The sequence below is a fragment of the Myotis davidii genome, unplaced genomic scaffold, assembly GCF_000327345.1.
Source record: "Myotis davidii unplaced genomic scaffold, ASM32734v1 scaffold539, whole genome shotgun sequence".
NCBI lineage: Eukaryota > Metazoa > Chordata > Mammalia > Chiroptera > Vespertilionidae > Myotis > Myotis davidii.
This window is the reverse complement of record NW_006290028.1, coordinates 983,811-999,130: the sequence shown is the minus strand read 5'-3', so window position 1 is coordinate 999,130 and position 15,320 is coordinate 983,811. Positions and strand designations below refer to the sequence as shown.

Below are 15,320 nucleotides of genomic sequence, written 5' to 3'. Positions count from 1 at the left end.
AAAGAGTTTTCTGAAGCAAACTTTTGTGAGCCTAGTTCATGGAGCAAGCACACTCTCAAACTTGCATTCCTTTGAAACACTGGCCATGTTAGTTGCAGAAGGAGCATTGCTTACTGAAAATCAGCAGTGCTGGGAAATAAAGTTAAAATGTAGATGTATGAGCACATTGAAGTGCTTTTGTTGTATCCTTAAGCCTAGAGGCAGATCATTAAATATGCATTTCGCTAGAAAGCAACTGTCGAGAAAGATAAGGTGGTAGAAAATATTCCATCCTGGAAAAGCCCTCTGTCCGAGGGGTGGGGTGGTGCAGCCCTCAGGACGGGGAGAAGGAGGACACTCCCACTGTTAAGGTTTACAAGCCGCCAGTGACCTGCAGTTGTTACAGTACTTTTGAGCTGGGAGGAGGGAAAAGGTAAAAATACAAGTATGGCTGTTGTTGCTTCAGCCCAGCCTTAATTACCAGACACAAGAAGCAGTTCAGAAATCCCTTCTCTGTTGTTGTAGAGGTCACCAAATCATTAACATCGTCAATCTGGCAGTAGCTAATTTAAATAGCACCTGATGTTGCAACGCCTCCCTGCGTTTCCCCAGCCAATCAGATCCTGCCTTCGGCTGACAGATGGTCCCATAAATGGATGTAAAAAGGGGAAGCTTCGAGCCAATTTCAGCAAGGCTCTGTTCAGTTGTTCTTATCTACATCCTAGAATCAGGGGTTTCAGCTCACTGCTCCTTTTCTTTCTTTCTTTTTTTTTTTTTGTTTTTGTTTTTGTTTCTCTCCCCATCCCCCTAAAATAATTGATTTACTTTACAATCATCCACATTGTGTTTTGTGGATCTTTAAAAATATAAAACAATAGTAGTCATCTAAAAATATATTCTGAAACCTTTGCAAATTTTAAGAGAAGAGTCGAAGCTCTGCGAGACCCAATATTTGCCAATAAGAATGGTTATGGTAGGTATGACTAGATTTATAATCTGTGGTTTGTGCTGCTGGAGGGAAGAAAAGCATCTACACCTTGACCAAGAGTTTAGTTCTCTGCTGCTGTTTGATTCCTACATTTACTGTCTCTTTGTGTAGAGAGTGCGGGTAGGTCCTTTTATTGAGAAGCAGTGGGGAAATAGATTGTCATTTTTAACAGGTCATTGTCAGTTTTCCCTTCAACATAAAGGCATGGGTGGGGTGAAGGTGGGCTGAAATAACTGCTGGTTTGTTGAAAGAGGTTATATTACGTGAGACCAGAATGGCAAAAGAAGGGATTTCTCATTGTAAAGGGAGAGGGGGTTTGTCTACAAGCCTGGGTTTTGTGGGGCAGGCGGTGGATGCAGCCGGGTTAGGAGTCTTTCCATTTCTGTGCTGGGAATTTAAACCTTGAGAGGCAGCAGCTCCTGGATTCTGAGCGTTGAGATGGGCAGTTGTATTTCAGGGGGCTGCGCAGTCAAAACAGCAAAGAGAGTGATTTATTTGGGCTTCAGTAAATGCTGCATCTTGTATTTCAAAGAGTTTCCTGTCATGACCTCATAAAAAAGAGGAGGCGGCTTGTATGTGTAGCGGTGCCTGGCGTGTTGAGTTGTTGCTTCCTTCTCTGGGCAGCGGCTCTGTAAGAAGGAATGTCAGCTTTTACATAACGTTTCTTTCCGCTTTTGACACACTGTGTGAGGGTCCATCTTCTTCTGATCACAGATGGAGTGGAATGGCTTGAAGATGGTAAGTGAAAAGAGGAAGGCAGTGTGGAGATTCCAGCCGATTGTGTGTGTGTGTGCGTGCGTGTGTGTGTGTGTGTGTGTGTGTGTAAGGATGGAGGACTGTGCATCGTAAATCACTGTGCAGATTGTGTGTGTGTGTGTGTGTGTGTGTGTGTACGCGCGCGTGCATTTATTAGTATTTCTCTTTTCCGAAAACCAGAATCCATCTCCAAGTGTGATGGCACTGCATGCACACCAGGCACTCATGCTGCCTCTTCCACAGAACACACATTTTAGCCAAGCGAGGTTGGTGTCTTTTTTGACAATCACAATGTCACGGCCGCTGTTGGCTGGCGGGTCCACTGCCTCTGTGAGCTTTCAATGGAAGTGCACGACCGTTAAAGTTAAAGGCACATTTCTTTTTCAGTCTCCGGCTGGGAGTGATGGGGAAGGCTAGGAATGAGGGGTAGAGGAGGTGAGGGTCAGTACCAGCAGATGCATTGTGAAACAGGACTTTGGGATGTGGAAGGGGAAATGGAAAACCTTTCTGCCAAAGTAGTAAATCTATTTTTAGCATCTTTTTCTGAAGAGAGAGGGGAAAAAAAGGAAGAAGCAGCAGCAAGGAAACTCCTTGCGTGTCACTCCTCGCCTGATGTTGACCCTGAAGATATGGCACAAAATGGCAAGATCAGATGCCGCGAGTGCTCACTTTGACTTTGAATTTTTACCAGCAGTATCTTTCGTGTGGTTTCAAAACTGGGTGTGGGGAGAGGCTGTAAATTCATATCCCTCTCACTTATTTCTCACTAGAAAAGCCTGGGGAGGACTTTTCGCTCTGCATAGATGTTATAACAAAGCTGTGGTCTTTTTCCCATTCTTAGAGGATTGCCTTTGTCTGGCTGCTTGTTTTGATGGGTGTAAAACAAATAAGATTAGACCGAGCAGCCCAACTGAAAGCGATAGCTGGGAGGAAAACCCAATGAAAGGTTGCCGGGGAAACGAACAGAGGAAAAGCCGAGTAGGGAGCAGGTGGCTATCATGAGAACACACTGCAAACAGTGTAAAAAGGGAGGGGGGCACAGGACCTTGATTATCTTTGCTGTTCTTTGTGGCCAGCCCAACTTTAATTATTCTTTATAAATAGGTGTTAATTACATTTCTAACTTTGGCTTACAGTGATTTTTAGAAATCTATTTTTAAGCATCTGTTCTGTCTCCCCTGTTTTTACTTCTTCTTCTTTTTTTGTTTAAAAAACAGAGAGAGAAGGAGAGGGGGAAGGGAGGGTAGGGAATCTTGCTCACTCTCTCTCTTTCTCTTTCTCTCTCTCTCTCTCTCCTTTTCCCTGCTGTGAAACTGTACGTGCAAAAAATCGCAAGGAATCCTACGAGGCTATTTGAAAAATAATGTAAATTATATTGAATGAAGTTGACGGAAGCATAATAAACTCCCACAGCTGATAGGTTCTGAAAATGATTTCTTAAAAATTTCCAGCAAATATCCATCCATAGGTAGAATAGGTTTACCCTAAACAATGATTTTGTGCTAGGTGAGAGTGGTATTTTGACTAAATCAGATATTGATACTACAGTTCCAAGGAGTTCACTGTATCTCTCATTTTACTTTTAAAAATAATAAATGAAAACCTGTATTCTAGCCTTTTGCTGTGCCTCTCATATCTCCAGCCACAGATCCATAAGCTGCCCTTGCAACCACTGCCTTCTGTTGGGCATTTGGTTGCGATTCTGATCTTGGCATAAACTGAGTGAAAAGCTGATTTTTTTTCCGTGTCTCTGAATGTCTGGGACCCATGTGTGCGCTGGTGACAGGCATCTCTCGCTTTTTCTTGAAGCGTGCTTTACTAGTAGTCTCTTTTTCTCGTGATGGTGGGTACCAGAAGGACGGAAAGGTATAGTACTCAGGCGAATAGGATGTAACGTAAAAGCAACTGAAACCATGATCTGTCACGATTTCTTCCTCGTAGACAAACTTGATACAGGATCAGGTAGCTAATTTTAAGTCCAAAAAGGAGAGATTAAAAAATACTGAAAGATAGTAAAAGGTTAAGAAATATAATTGGCTTTATTGAAATTATTCTTAATTTTTTACTCTCTCCATTGCAAATTTCCGCACACTCCTCCGACCCCAATTCTTTACTCCTTGCCAATGCTTCTTTTTGTTATATCTTCTTAGTGGGAGATTTTTTATTCAAATTTGTTTTGACTCTTGGGATAAACATAAATAAAAATATTTTTGTCATTTACTTGAACCTTGCTCTCATATTTTGAGTGTGTGAACATGTCGCTATTAAAAAAAGAATTGTTTTTATTATCTCTAATACAGATTTTTTTTCTGAGAATTTTTCAGCATTTTTTAGTTAGGGTAAAGCAATGCCTATCGGCACTGTCCCCTAAGCTTGGGTTGTCAAAAAGACACGTGGTTCTACTGATGACCTTTTCCACTTCTTTGTCTTAAAAATATTAATGCCTGCTACCTGCATGTGGAGGTGCGCCTTGACTTCAGCAAGTGTGCATTTATTGAGAAATGAAAATCTGATTGGAAATGTTTCTGCAAAAAACACCTTTTCATCACAGTTTTAATGATCAGAATGTCCGTATATCTCATTGTAAATAATAGCTAAGTCATTTAATATTTAAATTTTGAAAGGGTGAAATGAATGTAGGTGGGGAAAGAGCTGAAAAATTCCTTTGAGAATTAGTGATTCACAAAGCAATTTTAATTAAAAACAAAACTAAAATAAAAAAAAACTAACAAACCTTAACCGTTCATTTCTGATCTCAGTCCCATTCATTCCTAACTGCCATTCATTCAAGTCATCCTCCTGGCCAAATATAGATGAGCTTATTTTTGTTTGATAGTTTTCCAAAACCTTCAAACTTTTTTCTTTCTCTATAACACTTCTTTGGTCCTTTGAATATTCAAGGATTTTGTTATGAGAGGAAGGCCAGATTGTTGTGAGGTAATAACAATAGTATATTTTGTTAAAGAAAAAGAGAGAAAATTAGCTATGCATTTGCATTTTATTTCTAAATTCAGTCTTGTAATAGGGTTTGGGACGTGTTAGACTTCAGATATTTTAAACTTAGCATTTCTATTGGGGGTAATCTATTTGAAATTTCAAATCTAGAAGTCATTGCATGAACATTGTGTTGTGTGTGTGTTCAATATTTCTGAAAGAATTTGAGGGTAAATTAAGGGTTTTTTTCTCAGTTAAGAGTTACTGTGAACAATGAAAGGGTTTCCTCCGGCAAGTCCTTTTCTTTGGTTTTTATTTCTTCCCTTTGCACTATTTCCTTATTGTGGGTGTATTCTCTTCCTGTATGGAGACTAAATGCTATTCCGCCCATAAGGAGATATGCTGCTTCAATTAGTCCTTTGCATCTTAATGCTTTATTTTAATTTTAAAAATTAAATAAATTATCTGTGTGTACCACCAGTAAGGAATGGTGGTCTTGATAGAGGTCATTGTGCATGGACAGAAGTACTTTGGCCTTGACAAATTTCTTCCTCGGGCCCAATGATCTGTGGCCACCTAGCACTTATTTATGTGCCTGGACACTTAATATGTACATTTGTTGGTGACATCGACAGTGGATGCTAGACATATGAGGGTGCGCTGGCAAATGCTGCAATGCAGTATTTTTCCCCAATGTCATTGAGAATTTGGGGGGTATGAAGGGACATAAACATTCTCAGGCTTTTATCTTACTGTTTCCCAGTTGATGGGCCATATCATACAGAATTGGCCTATTCCCCTTTTGAAATCGGTCAACATTTTATTGCCACTATCCATTCTCCCATCCGTTTGAGAGACATGCGGAAAGTATACGTATGAGAGAGACACTGCGTGTGTATCAGCGTAAGCATGTATGTTTCTAGAATCCTGCACCTGTCTTACGCTTTTCTTATTTGGTATAACCAAATGTGTATATACATACATGCAAGTATATATACATTCAAAAGTGGAAATAAAACCTAACTGGGCTGGCTCCCCTTATGAAGAGGCATCTTCTCCTCACAAACTCTAAGAGCTATCTTATTAGAAAAAGGCAAAACTTCCTCAAAAAGATATAGCCAGACCCTGTAGACTTCTATTAATAACCAAACATTTTTCTTGAAGACTATTAACGTTAAAATCTATAATCATATTTAAGAGCTAGAAGCTACCCTTTTAATCATGGGCTGGATACGAATGAAAACGTATGAGTATATAGAAGGAGAGTTGTTTTTGCTTTGGAGCATTTGAACCTAATCTTTAACCATTGGTAAAAACAAACAAACAAACAAAAAAACCCAAACAAACAAGGAGAAGATGGGTGGCTGTGGTTAGCATCTCATGCTTTGTTTTGTGAGTTTGTGGGGTGTGTCTCTGTGTGTGTGTGTGTGTGTGTTGAGAACATCTTTGTATTTTTAAATTCTCAGCGTATTTTAAGGTATAAGGCTTTTATAGGTCAGCAGCTCTCTACGGGTAAAATGAAAGGTGATCTGTGGGTGGTTAGGTGGGTGGGAGTTGTCACAGCAGTAATTGTCATAAATTAGCCATCTAGAAATGGAAAGAAAAAAAGGCTGGAGGACAAGAGTGGAGCGGGGTAGTACCAACATGTGGGTCTGCCCCTTGCCGTTATAAGAGCTAATGAGTGATAAATTTGAACTGGTGTTGTTCCGGATGCCAGATAATTTCTCAGAACCTTGACTTTGCAGATTCATTACTTCCTTGTTTGCTTGTTCACACCTTTAATTATATCCAGTTTGGGATGCTAGCTGGGGGCACCAGAGACGAGCCATTTTGTTTATTGTTTATCTCATTAAGTATTCAGGCAGTGTGCTCACAAAAGCTTTGGAGCATCAGTGTTAGGAATCAAACGCTTCGGAAATGGAATTGTTACAAAAGAACAAAAAATGAAAAAGCAGTCAGCCAGCCAGCTAGCTTGCTTTGGATGTTCACATCCACTCAGCTCAATGGGAATATTTATGCTGTTTCTTGTACATTCATTGAGAAATAACTTAAGTTGTATCAGTGCTCCTATAACAGGCTGGCAGCTTTCTCTTCCTCTCCTTCTCTTTTGCCCATGATCTCCCTCCAACCCTGAGAGTTTGCCTTTTGCCAGACCATTTTAGAACTGACCATTTTTGCTTTGGGGAAGATTATTATTCAGATCCTTGTTGTATCTAATATCAGAGCTATTTCTACCCTCCTCACTACGGATCCTCCCTCTGCAAGAATCAAGAAATGCTGAATGCCATAATGGGATTTTTAAATAATTGGTTGAGAAAGCAGTGAAAACGTTGGAGATATAAGGTCAGTGCGGTTATTGTGCTTGGGTTTTGTTATTGTTTGGGGGAAGCCTTATTTTTAACCATAAAAATAAAATATGAAACTAGCACATATAATGTTTTATCCTCACTTGAGGGTATTTTTAGTGATTTGAGAGAGAGGAATGGATAGAGAGAAAAAGAGAGGAGAGAGAGTAACATTGATCTGAAAGAGAAACAATGATCGGTTGTCTCCTGTACGCACCCCAGCCGGGGATCGAACCTGCAATCTAGGCATGTGCCCTGACCGGGAATCGAACCCGCAACTTTTAGGTGTATGGGATGATGCTCCAATCAACTGAACTACCAGGCCAGGGTTATATTTTTTTAATGGAAATAAATCACAAGTTATAGGTCTCTCCTGAAAATAAATTCTCTTGGACTCTTAGTTTGAAAATAACATTTAAAATTGAGCTTAATTTTTAAATTACTCATTTTAAAGTTATAAAAAAATGTAATTCATACATTTTTTCTATAAAAAGAATAGTTCTTTTTTTCAGGATGTGAAGAACGAGGGAAACAATTCCAGCCAAGATGGTGAATTCTGAAAAAAACACCACAGCTGAGAGGTTTCCTCTCTCTGGGAACTTTGTGGGATTGAATCCACTCCTGCTCATTCTATGAATCAGTTCCCTTCGACTGTCTACTCTTCTCTAACAGCTAGCCCTTGAAGTTGTTTTGTCAACAGTGTTCATAGTAGAGGCTGACGATCATTTTTGTTGGATGAAGATGTATTTGTTGAGGACTAACTTATGTGCCTTTCTTGGAACGTACAATTCAGGGTCACTATTTCTTTTTCTTCTGACACTGATCAAAAGACATAGTTAGAGGCTAAGTCCCTGTGATTGGGGATAAAGTTGGGGTGAGGGATTTTAAGGTTGGATGTTACACAATGAGGTTTATGTCAAATTATGAGAAAAGACCTGTTGGAACGTTCAAGTACAGAAATGTATTTCCTTTCGTATTTATAAGAGTCTAGGCATGACTGCAAAAGATAAAAGTAAAGGATCTGGACATTTTTGTCTATAAGACTCCATGTATCCAGCTGTTCACCCTCAGGAAAAAGTACAGTTTGGACAGTTGGAAGGAACTTATTTTCCATCAGCTGGCTGATGGAGTTTGGGTAGAACCTGTTAATTTTACAGAAATAGGAATGCTTCGCTTCTGACAGAAATGATTCTTTGAATGCCTTTCCCCATGTTAGCTTCTAAGGAGGACCCGAGAAGTTAGTGACCCTCTTGGCATGCCCCTGTGCAATCTATAAGCTTGTTAGTGGAGCAGAAATCATAGAGTCTCTTTGTCATACACACTTAGATATTGCATTCAGTGTATGAGAGAGAGAGCGAGAGAGAGAGAGAGAGAGAGAGAGAGAGAGAGAGAAATAGAATGGCAGCCATGACCCTCACTGCACCCTAGGATGTACCAATAATGGCATCTCAAGTAGTCTGTGTTTTCCTAAGCTGCCAGTATAAACCCTTTAGAGTTTTGCTTTCTAATTTGTAAATGAAAAATAACAGGCTCCGTTGAACATTTTTTCGAGTGCCCCCTTTGAAGATACAGTAGTAGTAAATAAGCGTTCATGATAAACTTTAGCTTTAAATGCTATTTAAAAGCCTGTAGTGGAAAGCCTAAGAACTTGCAATCTTGACTAATGAAACTTTCAGTAGGAAAGTGCTCACTTAAAATGGAGTCAACTACTAAGTCTCTGCAATTTGTGATTTTGACAAGATTTGACTCATCCTTTCTGTGTTACTTTTTGTAATGCAGCCAACCACACAAATAAAATTCTGGATATTGGACATGTCTTAGTTATCTCTGTTGTTGCATTCGGTACAGATAGTACAATTCCCACAAGTCCAGATTCTTACTGTAACACCAAAAACAAAAGTGATATTTATGAATAATATTGGGAATGTTGTCCTCATAGTAACCGTTCCCCAAAGGAAGCTTTACATAAATGTGCATTTATTATTCAGGATATTAAAAGGGATTCCTTAGCTTTTGCTTTTTAATTTGGGCTAAAATATGTAAATTGGTTTTATTTTGGAGTTTCTCTGTTTTACGTGGCTTTGGGGGAGGATAACTTTCTAGCTTGATTATATTTTAATCACCTCTGTAATGGAGAAGGTTCTAATCCTGAAAACAACCTGGTTATTGTGATTAGGACCCAAAGGGCCAGTCTGCAGATGGGACTAAAAACACATTACATCGACTTGTACGTGTAGAAAAATTAGATTTGTTTCTACTAGATACCGTTATTCCCATGTCTTTGTTGGCAGGGGCAGCTCAGAGGCCAAGGAACCATGAGTCTGTCTCTGGACCCAAGGGATCTTCGTGGTGTGTGTGCACAGGCAACCCTCTGGAGAGATGGCTCTTTGATTTAAGAAACCAGGAAGTTCAAAGGACTTTAACGTCAGGTGGATTTGGGTCAGAATCCTGCCTTTTCCAAGTAGTAATTGGGTGATCTTGGAAGAGGTATTTCAGCTTTCTGAGCCTCAATTTCCCACCTTTAAGATGGGAGTGGTAATGCCTGATTCATGGAGTTTCTGTGATGATCATTTGGGAAACGATATTGGAAGGCACCAGTCATACACAGAACCTGTATATCAAAGGTGCTTAGAGGGCATTAGAGGTCCCTTCAGTATATCAGTCTTTCTGCTCAGGCCAGATGTCCTGGGGAGAAGTGACATCACATGTTACCCTCATAGTCTCCATCTTCTCCCCAAAACTCGTGGGGCAGTGTGACTCATGGTGGCTTTTAAACATAGACAAGCCCTCAGTTTTTCTCTGGGATTGTGTGGCTTTAAGTTTTCTGCATTCTCCTAGGATTTTGGAAGTTATGTCTATGATTTCCTTCAAAATTAGAATTAATATGGGATGTAGTCATTAAAAGAGAAAAAAGGTGAATATAAAATTAATTTTAATCAGTGCTATTTTTTTAGTTTCATGAAAGAGTCTGTCGGGAAATTCAGAAGTCAACCAGAAAGAAAAATGGGTTAAGGCTAATTGATATGGTCTCAATGTTAGCCATAGATAGATATAGATATAGATATAGATATAGGTAATATAACCTGTGAGTTATTTGACTTTGGCCCAGAAACCAACTTACTTCGGAGCTATTTTTCCCCCTTAATTACATCAGCTTTTTTTCTCTATTCCTCTTGTTTTCCTAATAGGGTGAATTTTGAAGTTCTCTCTCTCTCAAGGAGTAGTGAAGAGGTTGAAGCAAAAAGTGGCTTAATGAGATTTTTCTAACATGCCATCAGTTTTCCTTCTCCTGCTTGGTGAGGCAGGGTGACGGATGGCTTTGGCCGTGCAAACAGCTCCAGAAGTGATCAGATTGACTGAAGAGGTGTTGGAGATGTGAGCAGAAGGCTGGCCCTCAATTTATTACCCTCCCATTTGAAGGGGAGGGAAGAGAAAGAAGGAAAATCACCCCCAAGGCACTGACGTAGCTGTTGATCACACACACTTGGAAGGGGTAGCGGGTGGTGTCAAGCCAAGCTTAATTTTGCACCTTTTTCCCAAGGCTCTGGAGGGTGAATATATAGGCACATTAAATAAATTCACAAACTGTTTTAAATTTGGACCTATTGCTGTGACCAGTGTGGGCAAGGAAACAATACAAAGAGTCCCTAAAGGGGTTCAAGACTTAAACTAAAAACATAGCCTTAGAACAGTGATGGCAAACCTATGACACACGTGTCAGAAGTGACACACGAACTCATTTTTTTGGTTGATTTTTCTTTGTTAAATGGCATTTAAATATATAAAATAAATATAAAAATATAAGTCTTTGTTTTACTATGGTTGCAAATAACAAAAAATTTCTATATGTGACACAGCACCAGAGTTAAGTTAGGGTTTTTCAAAATGCTGACACGCCGAGCTAAAAAGGTTCGCCATCACTGCCTTAGAACATTGTTTTAATGTCATGGATTTTGAATTACACTCCATACCATCATGGTAAGGATGTTAAGGGGAGTCATTTTCTTTCCTTCAATTTCACCCTTAAAACAAGGGGGAGGGGCTCTAAATTGATCTGATCCTCCAAGTGTCATTTTGCAGGCTGGATGCTTTTATAAGAAAGACCTTTACTGTGAAACAGACAGACAATAGAACTTTTCTCTTTCCATGTGTACCTATTTCAAAGTTTCACCAAGGTTCTCCTAGGGATTTTGTAAGCAGCCTGTAAATGGTGCACAAGGTGATTGATTTTTAGAATGTGATTGATTTTTAGAATGTGTTTGTATGGGCAGAAATATATCTGTGGAAGGGTCTTGACTTTGAAGAAAGGGTAGTATAAGAGCTGTTTTTGCATAGGTTAGCCTCGAAAAATCTCACACTTATTAAGGAAAAGGCCAGAAAGAAATAATTGAGTGAGAGATTTGAGCAGGTGAATGGGCAGGAGAGTGGATATCCTTAGTATATTCTTGCTAGATAAGTGTTTGTATTATTAAAAATTGAAAATTCATCCATATTTAAGCCAATACTTGAATCTCAATTCCTTCCTGCTTTATACCTCTGGCTTAAGGTTATCTGCAAGAAAAAAAAATAGCCTTTGAGCTAAGAAGAGCTTTAGTAAAATCTTTTTAAAAGGTCTCCAATTAATGAATTTTGGAGGTATGGACTCACAGTTGGTATATTCTTAACAGTATTCTTCCTAAACCATTTGCTTGTGTGAATATTCCAAGAACAGAGGAGCAAGTTTGCATTTCTAGGACTTCAGCTGTTCCCAGCACAGTTCTACTGAAGTGGACCTGTGACGGTGGAGATCATTTCTCACATCCACTTAACACTGTATAATTTGTGTCCGATGGTGTCAGTTTGATGTCTTTAATGTAGTTAGGACAGGTACTGTTAACCCTTTCTATAGAAAATAAAGCTCAGCCACCTGCCTTAGGTTATATGTTCAGCAATATCGGAAGCCCTAGCTCCCGAGTGTTTGGGAATACATCTAGCTTGGCCAAAGTTCACTTCTCAGGGGGTGACAGGGAGTGGAAAGCAATTCATTTTCTAGATCAATTTTTCCCGTGTGGAATCAGCCAACACAATTGCATGTCTATTGCATAGAAACCACATTCTAGGTGCCCCTTGGAATGTGGCAGCATTTAATATATATTCCAATGTAGTCGATAAGGACAATAACAGGCAGGGTGCAAAATGTGTCTTGGCTGAGGAGGTATAATGGACAACAGAGAGAGACCTTCTTTCTTGTTGGGGGAAGGAAACAAGGCTTCATGGAGGCCTTGAGTGGAGCCAGGAAGGCTAGGTAGGCAGAAGAATTAGGAGAAAGGAGAATTCTGTGTGGAGGGAAGAGTAAGAGTGAAGACACCAAGATGGGAACTTGCTTAAGGAATGACAAATATTCTGGTGCAAATGCAGCTTAGGATGTATAAGCATAAAGCCAGAGAGACAAGTAGAAGTTATGATTTAGAACGCATAGGGTGTTTTGACTCAGTTTCGACTTTGTTTGAACTGATAGCTATGGGAATGTCTTAGGTCAGAGAACTATAGTTTCCTGATTGTCTTGCAGGGTCAGGAGCTGTCTTTATTGAGTCATGATTTCTCAGAAATTGAAGTCACCCTAAAGATGTTTCTAAAGTAGATATTGGTTATTCAGAGGGAATCATCATTAAAGAACTATTCTAATCATAGGGTGATGTTATGACGATGATGCTCATTGGTGGAGTCACATTGCGAATTGCTTTTAGGGTTACAGTGCCAAAAACAGTAGGAGGAAAAATATCAACTTTATTTCAGGTGGTAAAGAAATGTGCCATTGAAGGAGTACACTGCTTTCTCTCACCAACAGGTACCATGCTTATTTTGTGGGATAATGTGTGCCCAGATGGGCAGTGGTTTGGGAGTAAGCTTATTTCCTCCAGAACAGAAAAACACCTATTAAACATCCAAGTGCATGTATCAAGTTATGCTTGTCACTCCTGGTAGTCTGTGAGCCCTGGAGGGCAGAGATCATGTCAAGTGCTCTCTTATTTAAATGTTGGGCACATAGTAGGTATTCAATAAATGTTTGTTGAATTTAGTTATAATTTTTTTAAAGATACTGAACCACAGTTAGAAGACTTGTGAGTCTTGGGTCTGTCATCAACTTGCGGGAGTCTATTTAGTCCAAGTCACCTAACCTTCAGTTTCTTAATATATAAAATGGAATTAATAGAACTTCAGAGCTTAATGGGAGGGTCAGTTAAACTATATCCTTGATACATTCTAAGAGACAGATAATAATATTAGTAAATTATTAGTTTCTAGTTTTGCCAATTATTTTACTAGATCTTGACCAGAATTTAAAGAAATTAAAACAATAGCATGCTAGAATGGAATATAATAGAAAAGAAAATATCAGTGGCTGATACTTAATAAGGTTAAGTATTATAAAACTTTTGCTTCAGTTATCTGTGTTCTGAATTGTGATATGAAGTTCAATATAATTTTTGTTTTGTTTTGTTGGATCATGGTCAGTAAAATTTGAGAACTCCTGTTCTAGATGATAGTGAGCTCTGTGTTATCCCAAGGGAGAAAAACTCAACTTTTTTCAGAGCTATACAATATAAAATCTCTAGAATCTTCCCAAATTATTAAAGAAAGGATGATTTCTGACTATTTCAGAATTGATGTGGAACATTGTATTCTAAGTCTTTGACAAATTGATGTCTGTATGGTATATGTTGGGGTTTGCTCTTAATCAGAATATTTAACTAGCAAACCTCATTTGTTGTCCCTGCTACCCAGTTGAAGCTACAATAATAATGATGACAACAATAAGTAGTGGAGGTGACCTAGAGGTAAGACGGGAAATAATGAATTTAGCTTTGATTTCTGGAGCTCTAGTTATGAATCAGGCACTGTGCCTTACCCACAGCATCACCTTTAATCCTTAAAACAATCTTAAAAAGTAAATGTTAATTTTCCTATTTTATGGATAATCTAACTGAAGTTTTGAAAGGTAAATTAAGGTTACATAGCCAGTAATTGATTAGGGCAGGATTTGATTTGAACCCAGGTCTGTCTAATTACAGAACAAAATTTAAAAGATTTTTTTCATTCCATGAAAATTTATTAAAATGCCTACTATGGGTTAGCATTGTACTGATTTACAAAGATAAGTGATTCAATTTACAAAGATAGGTGGTTCAGTTGGTCTCTGTCTTAGAGGGTTCCCTGGCTGCCCTTGAGGTTTTACTTCACATGAAAGTGGGTAAGATATTTAATCACAAGAGGGACAGGCTCAGAGACTTTCTTGCGGTGTATTTTATTTTGGAAGTACTGAGAAAAGTGCCTAGCACATAGTAGGTATTCAATAAAGATTTATTGAATTATATTGACGTTGGATTAATTCTCACTTGGGGACTGGGGAGGGAATGGGAGAGTATTGGGAAAACTTTGTGTTAAAGAATGTCCTTCCCTACAAAGTGGCAGATGCACCTGTCCTAACGCCATTCAGTGTCTTTTGTAGCAACTAAACCTGGCAGCAGAAAAGAAGCCAACCAGAGCTCAATATCTCAAATTATAAACTTCAACTTTCCTTCAGGGAGAGAGAATGTTTACCATCTTAGTATGGGAAGAGAATCCTGTGGTAGAGTCATATAGAGAATAATAAATGAAGGGCAGTCTTCCTTACATTGAAAAATAATAATTACTATTGTTATCATTATTATTGTTATTTTTACTGTACCACTTGCTAACCTTTATAACCATTGGCAAGTGACATGATTTCTCCGTTTCCACATTTTTAAAACGAGTTATACCTCTCAGGGTTGTTGTGGGTATTAAATAGATTCAGTAGGAAAGGAGATACAGCCCCCTGCCCTCAAGGAGTAGAATGTCTGGGGAAAGTGGGACTTAGATTCCCACCACAGGCAAAGGCCACTCCTGAACAAATGCAACACCCTGCAGTCTGCCTGGTGGAATGTATATGATTGCCATGCATGTCTCATTTGCATCATTAGAAGTTCAGATTTATTGAGGTGAAGGTGCTGTGATAATGACCTTTTTATCTCCCCCTACTTTTAAGCCTCAGCCTTTGCTGTTGGCACAAGGTTACCTACATAGTCATTGCTCAATGAATCCAGCCCAATTCAGCAAATATTTACCAAGTTGTTCAAAGCACTGGGGGAGGGAGAATAACATTTGCTGAACGGAGTTGAGTTGGAAACGACCTTAGAGTACAAAAGGGGAACAGTATCATGAGGTGGTGATGAACTACACTTGTGCTAAAAATGCCCACGATCTATTCAGGAAGAAAAATAGGGCCCCAAAGAAAATTCGGCAGTGAGCAAAAAAAA

General features: G+C 39.0%; 1 protein-coding gene across 8 annotated transcripts in view; it reads left to right on the top strand.

The window, feature by feature from the left end:
* The window catches only part of ELAVL4 (ELAV like neuron-specific RNA binding protein 4), an 89,948-nt gene that overhangs the window by 2,622 nt on the left and 72,006 nt on the right, over positions 1-15,320 (top strand). For 4 of the 8 annotated variants that reach the window (XM_006762782.2, XM_006762779.2, XM_006762780.2 and 1 more), the window contains exon 1: positions 674-952. The exons of 1 other annotated variant lie outside the window; for it this stretch is intronic. In XM_006762782.2, the coding sequence (XP_006762845.1) occupies positions 944-952 (9 nt within the window). In that variant the 5' untranslated portion in view covers positions 674-943. Of the gene's footprint in view, positions 1-673; positions 953-1,353; positions 1,706-15,320 lie in introns of those variants that run through there. 3 more of the 8 variants (XM_006762783.2, XM_006762777.2, XM_006762781.2) reach the window with 3 other exon arrangements.